Here is a 16,710-nt window from a genome sequence, read left to right on the forward strand (position 1 = left end):
GTTATCAGTCTCCCGGAATAGGATGATTTAAGCTATTTACCTCTGGTTGGGGAGAAGCGTGCAGACTATTTACTCTTAAGTGTCCTTGGTTTAGGGAAGATAGGGTTTTCTTGATGAATACAAACTGTGTTTAACTATCTCTCTTATCTTCTCCATTCTACTTGTCCTAGAATTTTCTTAGCTTCTTACTTTTCTATACCACTACATATTTGTCAGCCTGGATGGTTTGATAATATTAAATAATTATTTAATATTTTATTAAATAATTATTTAATAATTATTTTTAGATATTGCACTGGCCAGTGAGCTCAATAGTTAGAGCATTGGTCTATGCACTGAAAGGTCTCAGGTTCAATCTCTGACCCAGTAGGAGCACATTCAGGTGGCAACTGATCAATGTGTCTCTCTCACATCAGTGTTTCTCTTTCTCTCTCTTTCTCTCCCTCCTCTCCTTTCTCTCTCTACCTCCTTTTCACTCTCTAAAAATCAATGGAAAAAAATATCCTCGGGTGAGGATTAAACAAAAAGTAATTTATTTTTAGTTAATCCTCACCTTAGGGTATTTTTCCATTGATTTTTTTGAAAGAGTAGAAGATAGGAGAAAGACAGAGAAATATCCATGTGAGAGAAACACATCTATTGGTTGACTCCTGAATGAGCCCTGACCAGAGCCCAGGCTGAGGAGAACCCTGCAACTGAGGTATACGTGCCCTTGATCAAAATTGAACCCGGATCCTTCAGTCCACATTCGATTCTGTCTGCTGAGCCAAACCTAGTAGGGCAATAATGAAATTATTTTTAGATATGAAAAAGATATGGTAATTGAAAGGTGAATGTGGTGGGTTAGCACTGTGGTGGATTAACACACCTGAATAGGCTAAATAGCCATCTCAGATGATGATTAAAGAAAATTGAATTTATGTAGAGAAACGGGTTGGGGGATGGGATGTCCAAAGGGAAGGACTGCACAGCACGGAGCCAAGGGGACACTGGGTCAATGATGGCAGCCATCTGGAACTGGAGTTTCATCCTTACATGCAGTCTCTGGCAGGAAACTGGTGGTCAGTTGGGTTAGGGGCTGAGCTGGCGGGCTTGGAATGCAGATGGAATGCAGGTGTGCAGTCAGGTGCCTTCAGGACAGGTTCCATTCTGTGTATGGCCTGATTCCTGTTGTCCAGCAAGTTTTACCTGGTCTTGTTTTGTGGTGGGAAGATTGCCAAAGGCCGTTAAGGATTGTATTGCCCTGTAGGCCTAACAGTAATTATACTTAGAGAAAGTCTCCAGTCCCCAAACATATAAATAAAATGACATGAGGTCTCGTAGTTCCTTCAAACTAACCCAGGGGGATCGGAGGTGTTTGAGATGAAATGAGATTGGCTAGAACTCAATAGTTGTTGATGCTGGATGATACATACAGAGGGTTCAAGACATTATTGTCTGCTTTGTACGTGTTTGAACTTTCCCATAATGTAACAGTTTCAAAAAGCAAAAAACAAACAAAAAACACCCCAAAACCAACACACAAACAAACCACAAGAAAACAAATAAGATAATTATGTTGTAATAAATGCTAAGAAGGAAAAAAGTGGTAATAAAATAGTTTTCCCACTTGAAGTTCTGACTAGTTTAAGGCACTGGGACCAGCTCAGGCTACCAGCATTAGTTCCTCTCTAAACGACTGAGGAAACACCCACCAGGCCACTCCCCACCTTGAGTAGCTAGGTGGAGTGCTTTTCTGGTTGAATTTCCATGGGTCAATTCAGTTTCTAATCTGAAAGAAAGGAGTCAGGATTCCAACCATTATCTACTTAATTCAAAACTGGTCACACCCTGATCAAGACTATGCTTCTAGACTTTTAAGTAATTTTTTAAAAAAGTAATTCTTTACCTTGAAGGCTTGATGAAGCACACATCCTGAAGATCTGGGGTATGGTCTCATAATTTATTTTCCCAATCATTTTTTCAGTAAACTGAAGCTGAGTCCTTGTGCAGACCACATTTTGAATATAGTACATATAAACGAAATTAAACTGATCTGGGCTCCATGGGTCCTGAGATTAATGGAATGAACCACTTTCCCTGGGGCAGAGAAAGCGCCCCATGAGACCGCTGCATGACAAAACTGCCATAATGTTTGCTAATAATTTCTTTAGTGGTTCTAGCTCCTTGGAGTGGCTTCTTCAGGGTCAGTGGTTTTCAATCTTTTTAATGCCTCGACCCTTTAATACAGTCCCTCATGTTGTGGTGACCCCCAACCATAAAATTATTTTCATTGCTACTTCATAACTGTAATTTTGCTACTGTTAATTAAACATAATATAAATATGTGTTTTCTGATGGCCTTAGGCTCTACAGAAGCGGTTCTCAACCTATGGGTCTTGGTTGAGAACCGCTGCTGTAGAGCCTAAATTCAAATCTAATTTTCCAGTGAGTGACACACCCCTGGGCCTAAATCAGTTACGAAATACCTCTGAATCTTTTTTTTATTCCTTCCATAATAACATCATTCAATCCATCATCAATATTCTCTGAGAAATGTTTAAAATTACTCTGTTCAATCATAACTTGTCTTCAAGAGTTTTTCACTTTCAGTTTTATCCCAAGTCTTTATTTCTTAAAAGTAAAAATCTCTCTTTTTGAAAATTTATGGCCGAAATCAGTTTGGCTCAGTGGATAGAGCATCAGCCTGCGGACAGAAAGGTCCCAGGTTCAATTCCTGTCAGGGGCATGTACCTTGGTATATTATATTGATTTTTTACAGAGAGGAAGGAAAAAGGGATAGAGAGCTAGAAACATCGATGAGAGAGAAAACATCGATCAGCTGCCTCTTGCACATCCCCCACTGGGGATATGCCCGCAACCAAGATACAAGCCCTTGATCGGAATCGAACCCGGGACCTTTCAGTCCCCAAGCCGACGCTCTATCCATTAAGCCAAACTGGTCTCCGCAATAAAATATATTTTTTAAAAAGAAAGAAAAATTCATGAATGCTAATACCCAATAATTCCAAGCTCACCTAATAAGATAAGAGAGGGGATAAAACTGATAAAAACATCACCCAGTCAGATAAAGGCGGGAGGGCGGGGCTTGGGAAGAGAAAGAAAAGCTCTTTTGAGAAACAGGAAGTCGGAGGAGACATTTGCTTATAAAAAGAAATCGGGCTAGAAACCCTGTGGCTTAATAGAGTCAACTACACGTTTCCTCAACCCTGCTGGCATTGCCCTCTGAGTGGGTTCCTGGAAATGGCAAGCGCAAGAAGCGAAAAGGTAAGTTTGGTTTAAATAAAATTAATTTTCCCGCAGGTTCACTTTTCAACGCTTTTCTGGAGCTCACTTAGGTTTTTCTCTTGCCACGAATCTTAATTTTCTGGATGTAAGACATTTCTTCGTCTAGGAATGTCCCCTTCGTGGTTGATTATTTTCTTTCACGTGATTGTGGCTCTGTATACGGGCGAGAGTAGAAAGGAAAAGCAAAGATTCTTCTTCATAGTATAATAGAAAGTAAGAGATGTACTTTGCAGGCAGGCATGTTGTAGGTCAATAAGATAAAGACGGAAGAGAAGGAGAGCTGCAGTACAAAAAATTCAGGAAAGATTAACATGGATAAGGCCAAATTGAAAAGACCGATTAGTTTCTTCCAGAAAATGGATTTGGTATCAAATGGGTTTCCAGACCAGGCTTGGGTCACTCTGGACTGGAGGAGAGGATATAATTGAGGCTTCATGGGAATTTTCAGGGCTGCTGTACCAGGCTAGATGAGGACTGAGTTGGCCAACATTAAATATATGATTATAGGCAGGCCATATAGCTGCTTTGAGCCCCCATTTATCTCTAGAGTGGAGTAATACTTCTCCAATAATGTCAATGCTTTTTTGAATTGTGTGTGAAAGTGCTTTGAAAAAGTGGTATACAAATGTAAAATCCCTATATGCAAGCTAGGAGTTTGAGAGCTACAGGAAGTCATTGAGATTATTTAAATAGGGATGGCTGCTTCAGATGCCACTTGGCTGCTGCGGGAAAAGTGTATTACATTAGGGCTGGGGTGGTTTTGAGAGAAAAGTTAAGTTCAGAGATTTACTCAAGCATGTGTTACTCTGTGGCATTGGTCTTTTAATTTCTGAGATTTAGTGGCCTAATTTGTAAAAGAAGGAAGCTGATGAATGACTACAAGCATGTTATAAGGATTAAATAAGGGAAATACAGAAAGCATCTAGCATAGTGCATGTTTACTGTACAAAACCAGTAAATGTTACTTCCTGTCTGTCCACTTCACCTTTCAGTCACTGGGTCATTAAAGCCCAATCCGTGCTGGGCACTGTGTTAGTTAATGTGATAGCGGAGGGAGTAACACAGATGCATTCTCTCTCCTCAGGCCCTAGGCTGAAATAAGCCCATATGGCTGGAGCTCAGAAAGCTCTTAAGCTGGAATGACAGAGCCACACTGTCTAGGAATGTGTCATGTAAGCTACATAAGAGAATTTTGTCATTTACTCAAAAAGCAATGATAAGCGATGGAAGTATTTTAAGCAAGCAGGAAAGCAATCTAAAAGCGTGGAGTTAGAATGGATTTTTTTTTTTTTTTTCCCAAATACACTTCAGTGATTCTCTACACTACAGAGAGGAAGAGAGCGGGATAGAGAGTTAGAAACATTGATGACAGAGAATCATCGATCAGCTGCCTCCTGCACACCCACTGGGGATGTGCCCGAAACCAAGGCACATGCCTCTGACTGGAATCGAACCTGGGACCCCTCAGTCCGCAGGCCAACGCTCTATCCACAGAGCCAAACTGGTTTTGGCAGAATGGATTTTTAATAACTAGATTTTTGCATCTGCCAGTAAAAGTTAATGATAACTTGAGTTGAAAATCATGTGCTGGAAGATGGGAAGGCAGCAACCCATTTCATATGGATTTCGGAGATTAAATGAAAGTATTTAGTGTTTTAGTTGATGGAAAGGGAGACCACGAGGGATGGTTTCCACAAACCCCTTCAATTTCCTCTTTTGTTAATCCTTCCCTGAGGATATTTTTCCATTGATTTTTAGTGGTTGTAAAGTTGGGGGAGAGAAAGAAACGATGTGAGAGAGACACAGCAATTGGTTGCCTCTGTCACATGGTCGTATTGGGACCCAGGACCCTTCTACAGACCCCTTCCACGGGCCAAAGCTCTATCCACTGAGTAAAACTAGCGAGGGTCCTTCCATTTTCTCTTTATCACTTGTAAATCTGTTTCTCCCCATTTTCTCATTTTGTTTGTTTTTTAAAATTAATAAAGGGCCTCCTAATAACATCATATTTAAGGAAATCTCAGTAATTTTTTCCCCATCATCTTCTCAGTTTTGTATTCATTAGTTGTGATTTGAAAGCAGTTTAATTGTATGCATCAAATAAAAATTGGTAACTGACCCTTTTCAGGATTTCTTTCAGGATGAATTAGAAGAAGAAGATGTGATACTCACCTTGGTTCCAGTAAGCGAGGAACCTAATGAACATCAAATGGAACCAAGTGTTTCTTCAACCTCAGACAGCAATGATAAAGGTGTGATGATAAGGATTGCTCAGTGTACTGCTCTTCCAGCTCAAAAAAGCCCAGGAAAAAGGATTTTTCTTTTCTCTTCTTTGGCCATATAAGACCCAGCTTAAAGCTCACCTCAATTATCTGTAATAAGAGATTTCTCTAACCATGCTTGTCATTTGCTAAGCACTATGTACTACCTTGCTTTTAAGACACACAAAAATCAGCATGTGGAGTGTTTTGGACAGAGCATAGTCTTATGGGGCAGCTGGATAGAAGTTCAAATTTCCAACCCATGACTCTCAACCTTCTCTTCATTTTTTTAATAATTAGATTTCTTTATTGATTAATTTCTTTATTGATTGATTTCTTTATTGATATTTGTCCTCATCACCCCATTCCCATCCCGCACCCCTTCCCACGCATGCCCCCACACCCCTGTTGTCCTTGACCACTGGTTAGGCTCATATGTATGCACACAGGTCCTTTGGTTGATCTCTCCCCTTTATCCCCACCCTCCCCTATACTCCCTCTGAGGTCTGACAGTTTGATCCATACCTCCGTGTCTTGGGTCTGTTCTTGTTAATCATCCTTCTCTTCATTTGGTTAATACATACTTTACATACCTCTTACAAAGACTAATTTTTCCAGCTTTATTGAGATGGTTATACAATACTGTAATTTTAAAGTATACATTGTGATGATTGGTACACATATATACTATAAAATGATTATAAAAATAAGGTTAATTAACACATGCATCACCTCACTCACTTAGCTTTTTCCCTGTGGTAAGAACTCTTTTTTTTTTCTTTCTTTTTTTTCAAGAACTCTTTTTTTTTAAATCATCATTGAGAATGTTGTAATTAATTATTTAATTATATATATATATATATATATATATATATATATATATATTTAAAATATATTTTATTGATTTTGTACAGAGAGGAAGGGAGAAAGATAGAGTTAGAAACATCAATGAGAGAGAGTCATCTATCAGCTGCCTCTTGCACACCCCCTACTGGGGATATGCCCGCAACCAAGGTACATGCCCTTGACCAGAATCGAACCCAGAACCTTTCAGTTCCCAAGCCGACAGCTCTATCCATTGAGCCAAACCGGTTTCGACTAAATAATTATGTTTTTATTAATTTCAGAGTGGGAGGGAGAGACAGAAACATAGATGATAATGAGAGACAATCATAGATCCGCTGGTTTCTGCACGCCCCCTACTGGGTATTGAGCCCACAACCCGGGCATGTGCCCTTGACTAGAAATAACCCTTAGGTCTGAAGGCTGACACTCCTATCCACAAGTCCAAACCAGCTAGGACTGAGGATGTTTTTATTGATTTTAGGGAGCAAGGGAGGGGGGGAGAGAGAGATCAATTGCCTACTGTACCCAACCCAAAACCTGTATATATGCCTTGATCAGGAACCTGCATATAGGATGACGTTCTAACCAATTGAGCCACACTGACCAGGACAAGATTTTCTATCTTGTAACATTTATTTATTTATTTATTTATTTATTTATTTATTTATTTATTATATGTGTACATATTTTACCATTGCCCCCCCCCCACAACTATTGTAACTTTTAAGCATATTATACAATATTGTTAATCTAGGCACCATGCTGTACATTAGATCTCCAAAATGTATTCATCTTATAACTGAAAATTTATATCCTTTGACCAACATCTCCCCATTTTTCTTACCAAACCCCAGGCAACCACCATTTTATTTTCTGTTTCTATGAGTGAGTTCTGCTTTTTAAATTCCACATACAAGTGAGATTATAGAGTATTAGGAAGATAAAATAGTTTTGAAAAACATGTAATATTTTGCTAGGTTGAGTAATTACTGATCAAATATCTAGCAGCTCTTAATATCATAAGCCTTTATATCCTCAGTGCTTCATATAAGGCATTGAATAAGTATTTTCAGATGATGAAGTACTTAATGACAAAATACGGCCAAGCAAATTGAGTAAAGTAAAAGGATGACTATTGTTGGTTAGGATTCCTATTGGATCCTATTGGTCCAAGATCTAGACATTGTGGAGGAGTTATCCAAAATGTTCTATTCGGGTGGTTTGATGGCCATAAACACAACAGGTTGCTATGTTAGTATAAAAAGCATGGAGCCCAGCCGGTGTGGTTCAGTGGTTGAGTATCTACTTATGAACCAGGAGGTCACTATTCAATTCCCAGTCAGTCAGGGCATATTCCTGGGTTTTGGGCTTCATCCCAAGAGGGGGGCATGCAGAAGGCAGCTGATCAATGATTCCCTCTCATCATTGATGTTTCTCTCTCTCCCTCTCCCTTTCTCTCTGAAATCAATTTAAAAAATATATTTTAAAAACATGGAATTTTGAATATCAAAATGAACATTTGAGTCCCAAGTTTCTCATATTATTGGATATGTGGTATTGGATAAGACCTTTATTCTTTTTATTTTTTTATTTTCATTAATTTCAGAGAAGAAGGAAGAGTGAGAGAGAGACAGAAACACCAATGATGAGAGGAGATCACTGATCAGCTGCCTCCTGCATGCCCCCCAATGGGGATCAAGCTCTCCACCCAGGCAAGGGGCCCTTGACCAGAATCAAACCCATGATCTTGTGGTCTGTAGTACAATGCTCTATCCACTGAGCCAAAACAACTAGGGCCTTTTTAAAAAATATTTATGTTATTGTTTTCTTACAGGGAAGATGGGAGAGGGATAGAGAGTTAGAAACATCACTGAGAAAGAAACATCAATCAGCTGCCTCCTGCACACTTCCCATTGGGTATGTGCCTGCCTTGACTGAAATCAAACCTAGGACCCTTGAGCCCGTAGGCCAACAGTCTATCCACTGAGCCAAACCAGTTAGGTCAAGTCATTTATTCTTGAATCTGTTATCTTATTTGTAATATGAGAAAAAAATATTTGGTACCTATCTGCATAAATTGGGTTGTTAAGAAATAAATGAGAACTTGTAAGGTAAAATTACAAAGAATTTTACAAATTTTAAATTATTACTACTTTGGTTTTCTTCTTTTCTCAGTTTATCTTCCTCAAATGAATGAACAATTCAAAGGTTGCCCAAAACCAGTCCTTCCCTTGCCGACCAAATTGCCATCATTTAATAGAGTACGTCGCGAAACTTTGCAGAACTGGTGCCAACAACTGAATTTGAGTACCAATGGTAAGGTGAGTACATTGGTGAGAATTTCTGCTGCTCAGAGCAAATATTCAAAGTCTTGCTAACTTTGCTTTTTCTCTCCTTAATTTCCTTAGAAAATAGAGGTTTATCTGAGGCTCAGGGAACATGCTTATTTTGAAAAAAAACGAGTGAATGGGAAGCATGGATGCAGTGTAAATGTGAGTTCTGACTGTGAATTGTTCCTCCTCTCCCAGCATCTCTTCATATGTTGTTCCTCTAACATAGGGGTGAGGAATGTCCAGCCATCTAAGGCACATGAAATCATTTCATCTGGCCATGGCAAGACAACTGCAGGTTGTCTAAAAGCTTGTTTCATAGCAACATGAATTTATATTAAGTGAATTATATTAAGCAAATGATGTTACAAATATTCAAATGGTCACTGGTCAAAAAAAAAAGGTTCCTCAACCTTGCTTGCTCTAAAGCAAGATTTCTCAACCAAGACTATTGACATTTTGAGCCAAATAAGTTCTGTTTGTTTGGAGGCTGTCCTGTGTATTTTAGGATGTTTAGCAGACTAAACATCCCTGGCCTCTGTCCACTTGATGTTAGTCGCAATGCTTCCTCCTTCACAGTTTTAGCAATCAGTGATTTCTTCCATTTGAGAAACACTACTCTAAAGGAACTAATATTCCTAAACCTTTTCCATGCTGACCTACTTGGTTAAATATATAAAGAATGATAAAATTGACATAGAAGTCATTATGGTAGTAGCATTTCACAGAATACTCATCATGAATCCCATTTGCAGAGTGATGCTGAAACACCAGAAGAGGACACATTGCAGTCATGTTCGGGGAAATTGACCAAGAGAGCAAGGAGTAAGAAAAGTCCTCAGATGAGTAAAAGAGAGGAAGAGACTCAAGCAGTTGAAATGATCAGTACAATTGAAGTGGCCAATACAGTTGAAGTGGCCAGTACAGTTGAAGTGGCCAGTACTGTTGAAGTGGCCAATACAGTTGAAGTGACCAATACAGTTGAAGTGATAACTTCAGCTCGTGAGGCCATGTTGGCAGCATGGTCAAGAATTGCTGCAAGAGGCTCGCTGTCTAAGGCTGCAAATTCATATAAAATTCCTATTTCTGTGGAGAATTTTCTGCTGCAAACATCTGGTAAGATCAACTTTAAATAGTAAGTGCCATACAAGAGGAAGAAGGTTAACTTTCAATAGTCCAATACTGAAAGGTGGTAGAAGGAAAAGAGTTAAAATATCTGTAGATTGGGTATTAGATTCATAGAAAACTTATCTTTTGATTGATAGTCAAGTTTTTCTGGATGAATTTCTAAGCCAGGTGATAAAGTGTTGACCCTTTCTGATCACAAAGCAAAAGTACAAGGTGGAGGGGGGAAAAAGCATAATCTGATAATGCGGTCAGCCACAGCCTGAGGTCTTCTATTTTTTAAACATATTTTTATTGATTTCAGCGAGGAAAGGAGAGGGAGAGAAACATCAATGATGAGAGAGAATCATTGATCCACTGCTTCCTGCATGCCCCCCACAGGGGATCCCAGGCATGTGCCCTTGGCCAGAATCAGACCCAGGACCCTTCAACTCAGGTCCATGCTCTGTCCACTGAGCCAAACCAGCTAGGGCCAACCTCTTTTTCTCTCCTTTTCCTCAAGGCTTTCTTCATAGCATAATGTGGTGATTTGAACAGCCTTGGTTCAGATTCTTTTTTTTTTTTTTTTTAAGATATTTTTATTTATTTCAGAAGTGAAGGAAGGGAAAGAGAAAGAAACATCAGTGATGAGTGAAAATCATTGGTCCGCTGCCTTTTGCATGAGCCCACCCTGGGGGATCAAGCCCAAAACCTGGGCATGTGTCCTAACTGAATCAAACCTATCACCTCCTGGTTCATAGGTCGATGCTCAACCACTGAGCTATGCCAGTTAGACAAGTTTGTTTTTTGTTTTTTTTTTGTAAGAGAACAATTATTGGGTAAATTACAGAGGTAGAAAAATAACTTCTAGAAGAATTGGGCTTTGGAAACAAGTTAGAGGTAAAGGAAGGGCCTTTGGAGCTTGGGAGTGAGGGAGCTAATGGTAATATGCCTGGGGGGAGAGGGGGGAGAGGGAGCGGAAAGGGAAAGAAAAAGACACAGGCATGATCCCAGGAGGGAGAGCGCCCAGGCCAGATTTTTGTTTTATGACTTTTTTGGTATGTCACTTTGGCAAGTTAGCACAAGCCCTGGTATCAACTATTGTATTTCATAGAATGATTGTGAGACTTATGAGATATAACTTGGCACATTAAAAAGCAGGCAATAAGAAAAGTTTGGGGTCTCTGTCCTCTTAAGAAATCTTGAGAATAACTTAGCCCTGCCTTTCTCTCTCCTTGATAGTTTTTTCTTCTCTAGCTGAACCTACCTCAGGTCAGCTAAAATCCCTCTATTCTTTTTTGCTTGAGTTCTTTTTCTCTCCACATCGTTTCCAAAAGTGTTCTGGCTCCTCTTTTATCCAGGGCTGACTTGAAAGACATGTTGCTCATTACACAAGAAACCCAACCAAAAGGAAGACAGACAGAAACTGAAATTGACCTACTGTCTGCTCTCCAAGTCACACTCCCTCCTATGAAAAGAAATGAGCATCATTTTGCTAATTTCCAAAAGCACTGCCCATTAACATAGCTGTCTCTGAAGGACTGCTTACCCAGCAATGACACCTTTCTAATTTTCATTAATGTGCCACATGACCTAGTAGCATTGCACACTTATTCATCCTTTTAGTATCTCCCTATTTTAAAAAATATATATTTTATTGATTTTTTTACAGAGAGGAAGAGAGAAGGATAGAGAGCTAGAAACATCAATGAGAGAGAATCATCAACCAGCTGCCTCTTGCACACCCCTCACTGGGGATGTGCCCGCAACCAAGGTGCATGCCCTTGACCGGAATCAAACCTGGGAACTTTCAGTCCGCAGGCCGACGCTCTATCCACTGAGCCAAACCAGTTTTGGCATTCTCTCTATTTTCAAAATACATATATACATATATTATTGATTTCAGAAAGGAAGGGAGAGGGAGAGATAGAAACATCTGCAGGCCGATGCTCTATCCACTGAGCCAAACCAGCTAGGGCAGTAGTACCTCTCTATTTAGCAGTTATTAAACATCTGCTATGATCCAAGAGTGTCCCTAATCACTGGGTATATAGTGCTAAACATAATCTCTATTATTTTACAGTCTGACTAAGGAGTTTTTTATGAATATTTGAGCTCATGGTGACTGCTTCTTTCTCAATTTCAAACACTTGATATCTTACCTTGTTTTGTCTTAAATATCCCTCTCCCCAATTAGATTGTTCCTTAGGCTCTCAACAAAGATCTTTTTGCCTGTGTTTTTTTTTTTTTTTTTTTTTTTTTTTTAATATATTTTATTGATTTTGTACAGAGAGGAAGGGAGAGAGATATAGAGCTAGAAACATCAATGAGAGAGTCATCGATCAGCTGCCTCTTGCACACCCCCTACTGGGAATATGCCCGCAACCAAGGTACATGCCCTTGACCGGAATCGAACCCGGGTCCCTTCAGTCCCCAAGCCGACTCTCTATCCATTGATCCAAACCGGTTTTGGCTTGCCTGTTTTTTTTATATTTGAAGCAGTAGAATGACGTAGTAAGACAAATGGGTTGTGAATCAATACCTGGATCCATGGCTTGGTTCTGAGAAAATTATAATATTTAACACTGCAAGCTTCAGTTACTTCATTTTAAATAAGAAAAGTGAATAGAAGGTAAATATAAATGTTCTTAATAAATTTATGAATACATGCAGACCACGTAGCAAGCATTTAAAAATGTAACTGTTATCCCTCATGCTATATAATCTGTGAAGTTAGAGTATAATGTCTTTTGTTCTACATTTTTTTCATGCTTCTCATTCAATTGATCCATCAACAGAAAATAAGAGCCAAGTCAAGAGCGAATTGCTGAGAGGTTGGATTGGGGTGCCATTACTTGCTCTTCACTGTTTACATTTGCTTCTCTTTCTTCCCCAGGTGTCAGGTGGTGTGTGGTCCATGGCAAACAACTCCTGGCAGACAAGAAGGGTTGGGTTCGCCTGCAGTTCCATGCAGGTCAGACCTGGGTGCCTGACACTCCCACGAAGATGATTTCTCTCTTACTTTTACCGGCCTGTTCTTTCCCATCTCCAGATCTAGAAGATAACATGTTATGCCCTGATTGTGTTAAGAGGTAACTCTTAAATATTTTTTTCTGTATATCTAACTGGTATGAGAAAGCAAATGGTCAAACATACTGTTTTCTTAATTTGCCTAATAGATCAGACGAACCTAGGAAGGAAAAAGAACTTTAAGATTGCTAAAAAGCCACATTTATCTGAGTTCTAATTGGAACTCAGATAAGTGTAGCTTTTTAGCAATCTTAAAGTATGTGACAAGTTAGAATATTAATTTCCTCAGGTTTAGAGATCTATTTTAAGAAATAAAGTTCTTAATATGTCAGGTATTTAGCCGAAACTAGTTTGGTTCAGTGGATAGAGCGTCGGTCTGCGTACTGAAAGGTCCTAGGTTCGATTCCGGTCAAGGGCATGTACCTTGGTTGTGGGCACATCCCCGGTAGGGGTGTGCAAGAGGCAGCTGATCGATGACTCTCTCTCATCTATGTTTCTAACTCTATATCCCTCTCTCTTCCTCTCTGTAAAAAATCAATAAAATATATATTTTTAAAAATATGTCAGGTATTTAGCCGGGGTTAAAAAAATTAGGCAAAATCCATGTAGCATGGGGGAAAAGGGAGACTTGTGTAATACTTTAAACAATAGAAAATTTAAATTAAAAAAGAGAGAGAGATGCTGCGGAATAAATGGAGTAACTTAGGGAAACTTCAGAAAAGATTATATGCACTGAGGAAGATCTTATCAGTTGGGAAATAATAATTTGGACATTTGATAGTGGAAACAGCCCATACAAATAACTGGAAGTAAAAGAACATGACATACTTAGAAATAGCAGATAGGTCAATATGATTGAAGCTATTTTGACAAATAAGTCTGGAAAGGGAGTGGTAGACCACTGATGGGTTTCTTTCTGTAATGATGGCCTCAGTATCTAGTGGGTTATAATTTCTCAGTCACTTTTGGGACATGCAGTCCTTTGAGAATATTATTATAATTATAAAACCACTGTTCAGGAAAATATGCATTAGGCATACACAAGCACTGGTTTAGATTTTCTATAGACTATAGAACTGTTTTTTAGCTGTTTATTTTTTCAGACTATAGAACTCTTTTTTTTTTTCTTCAATATATTTTATTGATTTTTTTTACAGAGAGGAAGGGAGAGAGATAGAGAACCAGAAACGTTGATGAGAGAGAAACATCGACCAGCCGCCTCCTGCACACCCCCCACCGGGGATGTGCCCGCAACCAACGTACATGCCCCCGACCGGAATCGAACCCGGGACCCTTCAGTCCGCAGACCGACGCTCCACCACTGAGCTAAACCGGTTTCGGCAGACTATAGAATTCTTAATGTTCACCCATTAGTAACAGCTTTTGGTGATAGTTTGGGTGGTGTTGATGTAAGATGGGTGTCAAGGGAAGCCAAGGCTTTTTTAAGGACGTGGATTGTAAGTGGGTTGTAATCTTGCAACAAAAACTAGGTTGGAGGGTCAATAAGAGATGAATAATTCTGAAAAGATATAATTTATAAACTTGCCAAAAAATTTAAAGAGGAATGGGATAAATTTAAGAGATAAAGGAGTTAAAAGGAAGGGTGCTAGCTTATTCAGTGGTGAAGAATATGACATGTGGGACACACTTGACATAGGCCTAGAGGCCCGAGATCAGGGTGATTTTATAGAGACATATTTTGGGAAGCCATTAGCATTTAAATCATACATAAGAGTATGAAGGAATTAAAAGGGACATAGGAAAGAACCTTAAAGAGAATCAGTACTTTGATGGCAGGTGAATAATAGAGATTGTAGAAGGACTGTTTATAGGTTGGGAAACAAATTAAAAAAAAAAAAGAAGCAATGGGCAGTTTCTAAAGAATATGGTTAGCAGTGAGATGGCCATCTAAGATTATGAATAATGCAGTGCTGGTTTTTTGTTTGCTTGCTTTTTTAATTCATGTCAGAGGAAGGGAGGGAAAGAGAGAGAGAGAAACATCGATTGGTTGCCTCCTGCACATGCCCGGACCTGGGATGGAACTGCAACCTGGATATGCTTCCCTATTGGGAATCAAACCCTTTGGTACATGGGACAGTGTTCCAACCAATTGTGCCACATAGGCCACAGCCACAGTACTGTTGAGAATGTCAGTTTAGGATATAATTGGTGCCTTTTTCTGAGAGTAGGTTAAGAGGGTCAGTATATATATATGCAGAAATGTGATATGACAAGTTAGAGCATGTGGCATACTGATAATCTGCACCACCTGAGTGAGGAAATAGCAGTTAGCTGAAATAATAAGATCAAGTGTGCTTCCTTTTTTACTACATTTCTTCTTTCCTTTCTTTTTTCTTTGTATTTTCTAATGTGAAAATCATGAGCATGGTGTGAACAGAGAGGGGATGTGAAAGAAACTGGGGAAGGAAGGGACAGTATAAAGATAAAGGAAGTGGAACCAATTGTAGAATACAGAATGTGAGGCTTGATATTAAATGGTCAATCTTGTTTCTTTAAGACAGAATTCTTTCATCTACCATTTTTAGGTGAAGATGCAGGTGCTAACTACTTAGGAACTCCAGAAGTAGATTCCTTATTTTATTGCTCATTTCCAAGGAATTGGTATGGAATGGTTATCTTATTCTAAGTTTTTGAAAATTCTTTTCTCACTTGTTTTCTAGGAATAAAAAGATGATGGAGAAATTAGGTAAAATGAGGAGAAGGTAACCTGCTTTGAACACTCCCAATACAGAAGACATGGTGGAGAGCTCACAACTAAGTTAACTTGTGTCCCATTGATTGTGTGCTCTGCCTTGGACACCCTCAGCATTCCTGATGCCTTGAGAATGGATGTAAATGTTTGGACTCTGTATTGGAGGTTTACCAAAAAATGACTGTCACTGCTTCTTCAAGTGTTCAGCTATGTAAAATATAGTTTTGTTTTAATTAATAGAATTGTAAAGCAGTTTTAAGGTGTTTGGAAAAATTGAGCAGAAAGAGTTCCCAAATTCTGTTGTGTCACCTTCCCCCGCCCAATTTCCCAATTACTATCCAACACCCTGCACCAGAATGGTAATTTTTTTTAAATAAATCTTTATTGTTCATATTATTACAAATGTTCCTCATTTTTCCCCCCTCCATTGCTCCCCTCCACCAGGTTCCCACCCCACCCTCTGCCCTTTCCCCACCCCCCACTGTCCTCATCCATAGGTGCACAGTTTTTGTTCAGTCTCTTCCCACACCCCCAACTCCCCTTTTTCCCCCAAGAATAGTCAGTCCACTCCCCTTCCATACCTCTGATTCTATTATATTCACCAGTTAATATTATCTATCAGATTTTTTTTAATTCCCTTGGTTTTTAGATTCACTTGTTGATAGTTATGTATTTGTTGATTATAATTTTTATCTTTATCTTCTTCCTAAAGAACCTCTTTCAGCAATTCATATAATTCTGGTTTGGCAGTGATGAACTCCTTTAGCTTTTTTTAATTTCTGAACTCTTTATCTGGTCTTCGATTCTGAGTGATAGCTTTGCTGGGTAGAGTATTTTTGGCTGTAGGTTCTTGCTATTCATCACCTTGAATATTTCTTGCCATTCCCATCTGGCCTGCATGGTTTCTGTTGAGAAATCAGCTGACAATCGTATGGGTGCTCCTTTACAGGTAGCTACATGCTTTGCTCTTGCTGCTTTTAATATTCTCTCTTTGTCTTTTGCTCTTGGAATTTTAATTATGATGTGTCTTGGTGTGATCCTCTTTGGATTCCTTTTGTTTGGGGTTCTGTGCGCTTCCTGGATTGTAAGTCTAATTCTTTCACCAGGTGGGGAAAGTTTTCTGTCACTATTTCTTCCA

The 16,710-nt window shown here is 39.2% G+C and overlaps 1 protein-coding gene across 3 annotated transcripts; it reads left to right on the top strand.

Annotated features, from left to right (window-relative positions):
• Positions 1–3,133: 3,133 nt before the first annotated feature.
• On the top strand, positions 3,134–15,928 carry DPPA2 (developmental pluripotency associated 2). 3 transcript variants are annotated; one of them, XM_045585199.1, is made up of 7 exons: positions 3,134–3,267; positions 5,417–5,540; positions 8,571–8,716; positions 8,804–8,887; positions 9,481–9,841; positions 12,726–12,921; positions 15,541–15,928. In XM_045585199.1, the coding sequence occupies exons 1-7, from the start codon at positions 3,244–3,246 to the stop codon at positions 15,584–15,586; spliced, it is 981 nt and encodes a 326-aa protein (XP_045441155.1). In that variant the 5' UTR covers positions 3,134–3,243; the 3' UTR covers positions 15,587–15,928. The 3 variants fall into 3 exon arrangements, with proteins under 3 accessions (XP_045441155.1, XP_045441156.1, XP_045441157.1); XM_045585200.1 differs by having other exon boundaries at positions 5,429–5,540; XM_045585201.1 differs by lacking the exon at positions 8,804–8,887.
• Positions 15,929–16,710: the final 782 nt, after the last annotated feature.

The sequence above is a fragment of the Pipistrellus kuhlii genome, unplaced genomic scaffold, assembly GCF_014108245.1.
Source record: "Pipistrellus kuhlii isolate mPipKuh1 unplaced genomic scaffold, mPipKuh1.p scaffold_m20_p_2, whole genome shotgun sequence".
Taxonomy (NCBI): Eukaryota; Metazoa; Chordata; class Mammalia; order Chiroptera; family Vespertilionidae; genus Pipistrellus; species Pipistrellus kuhlii.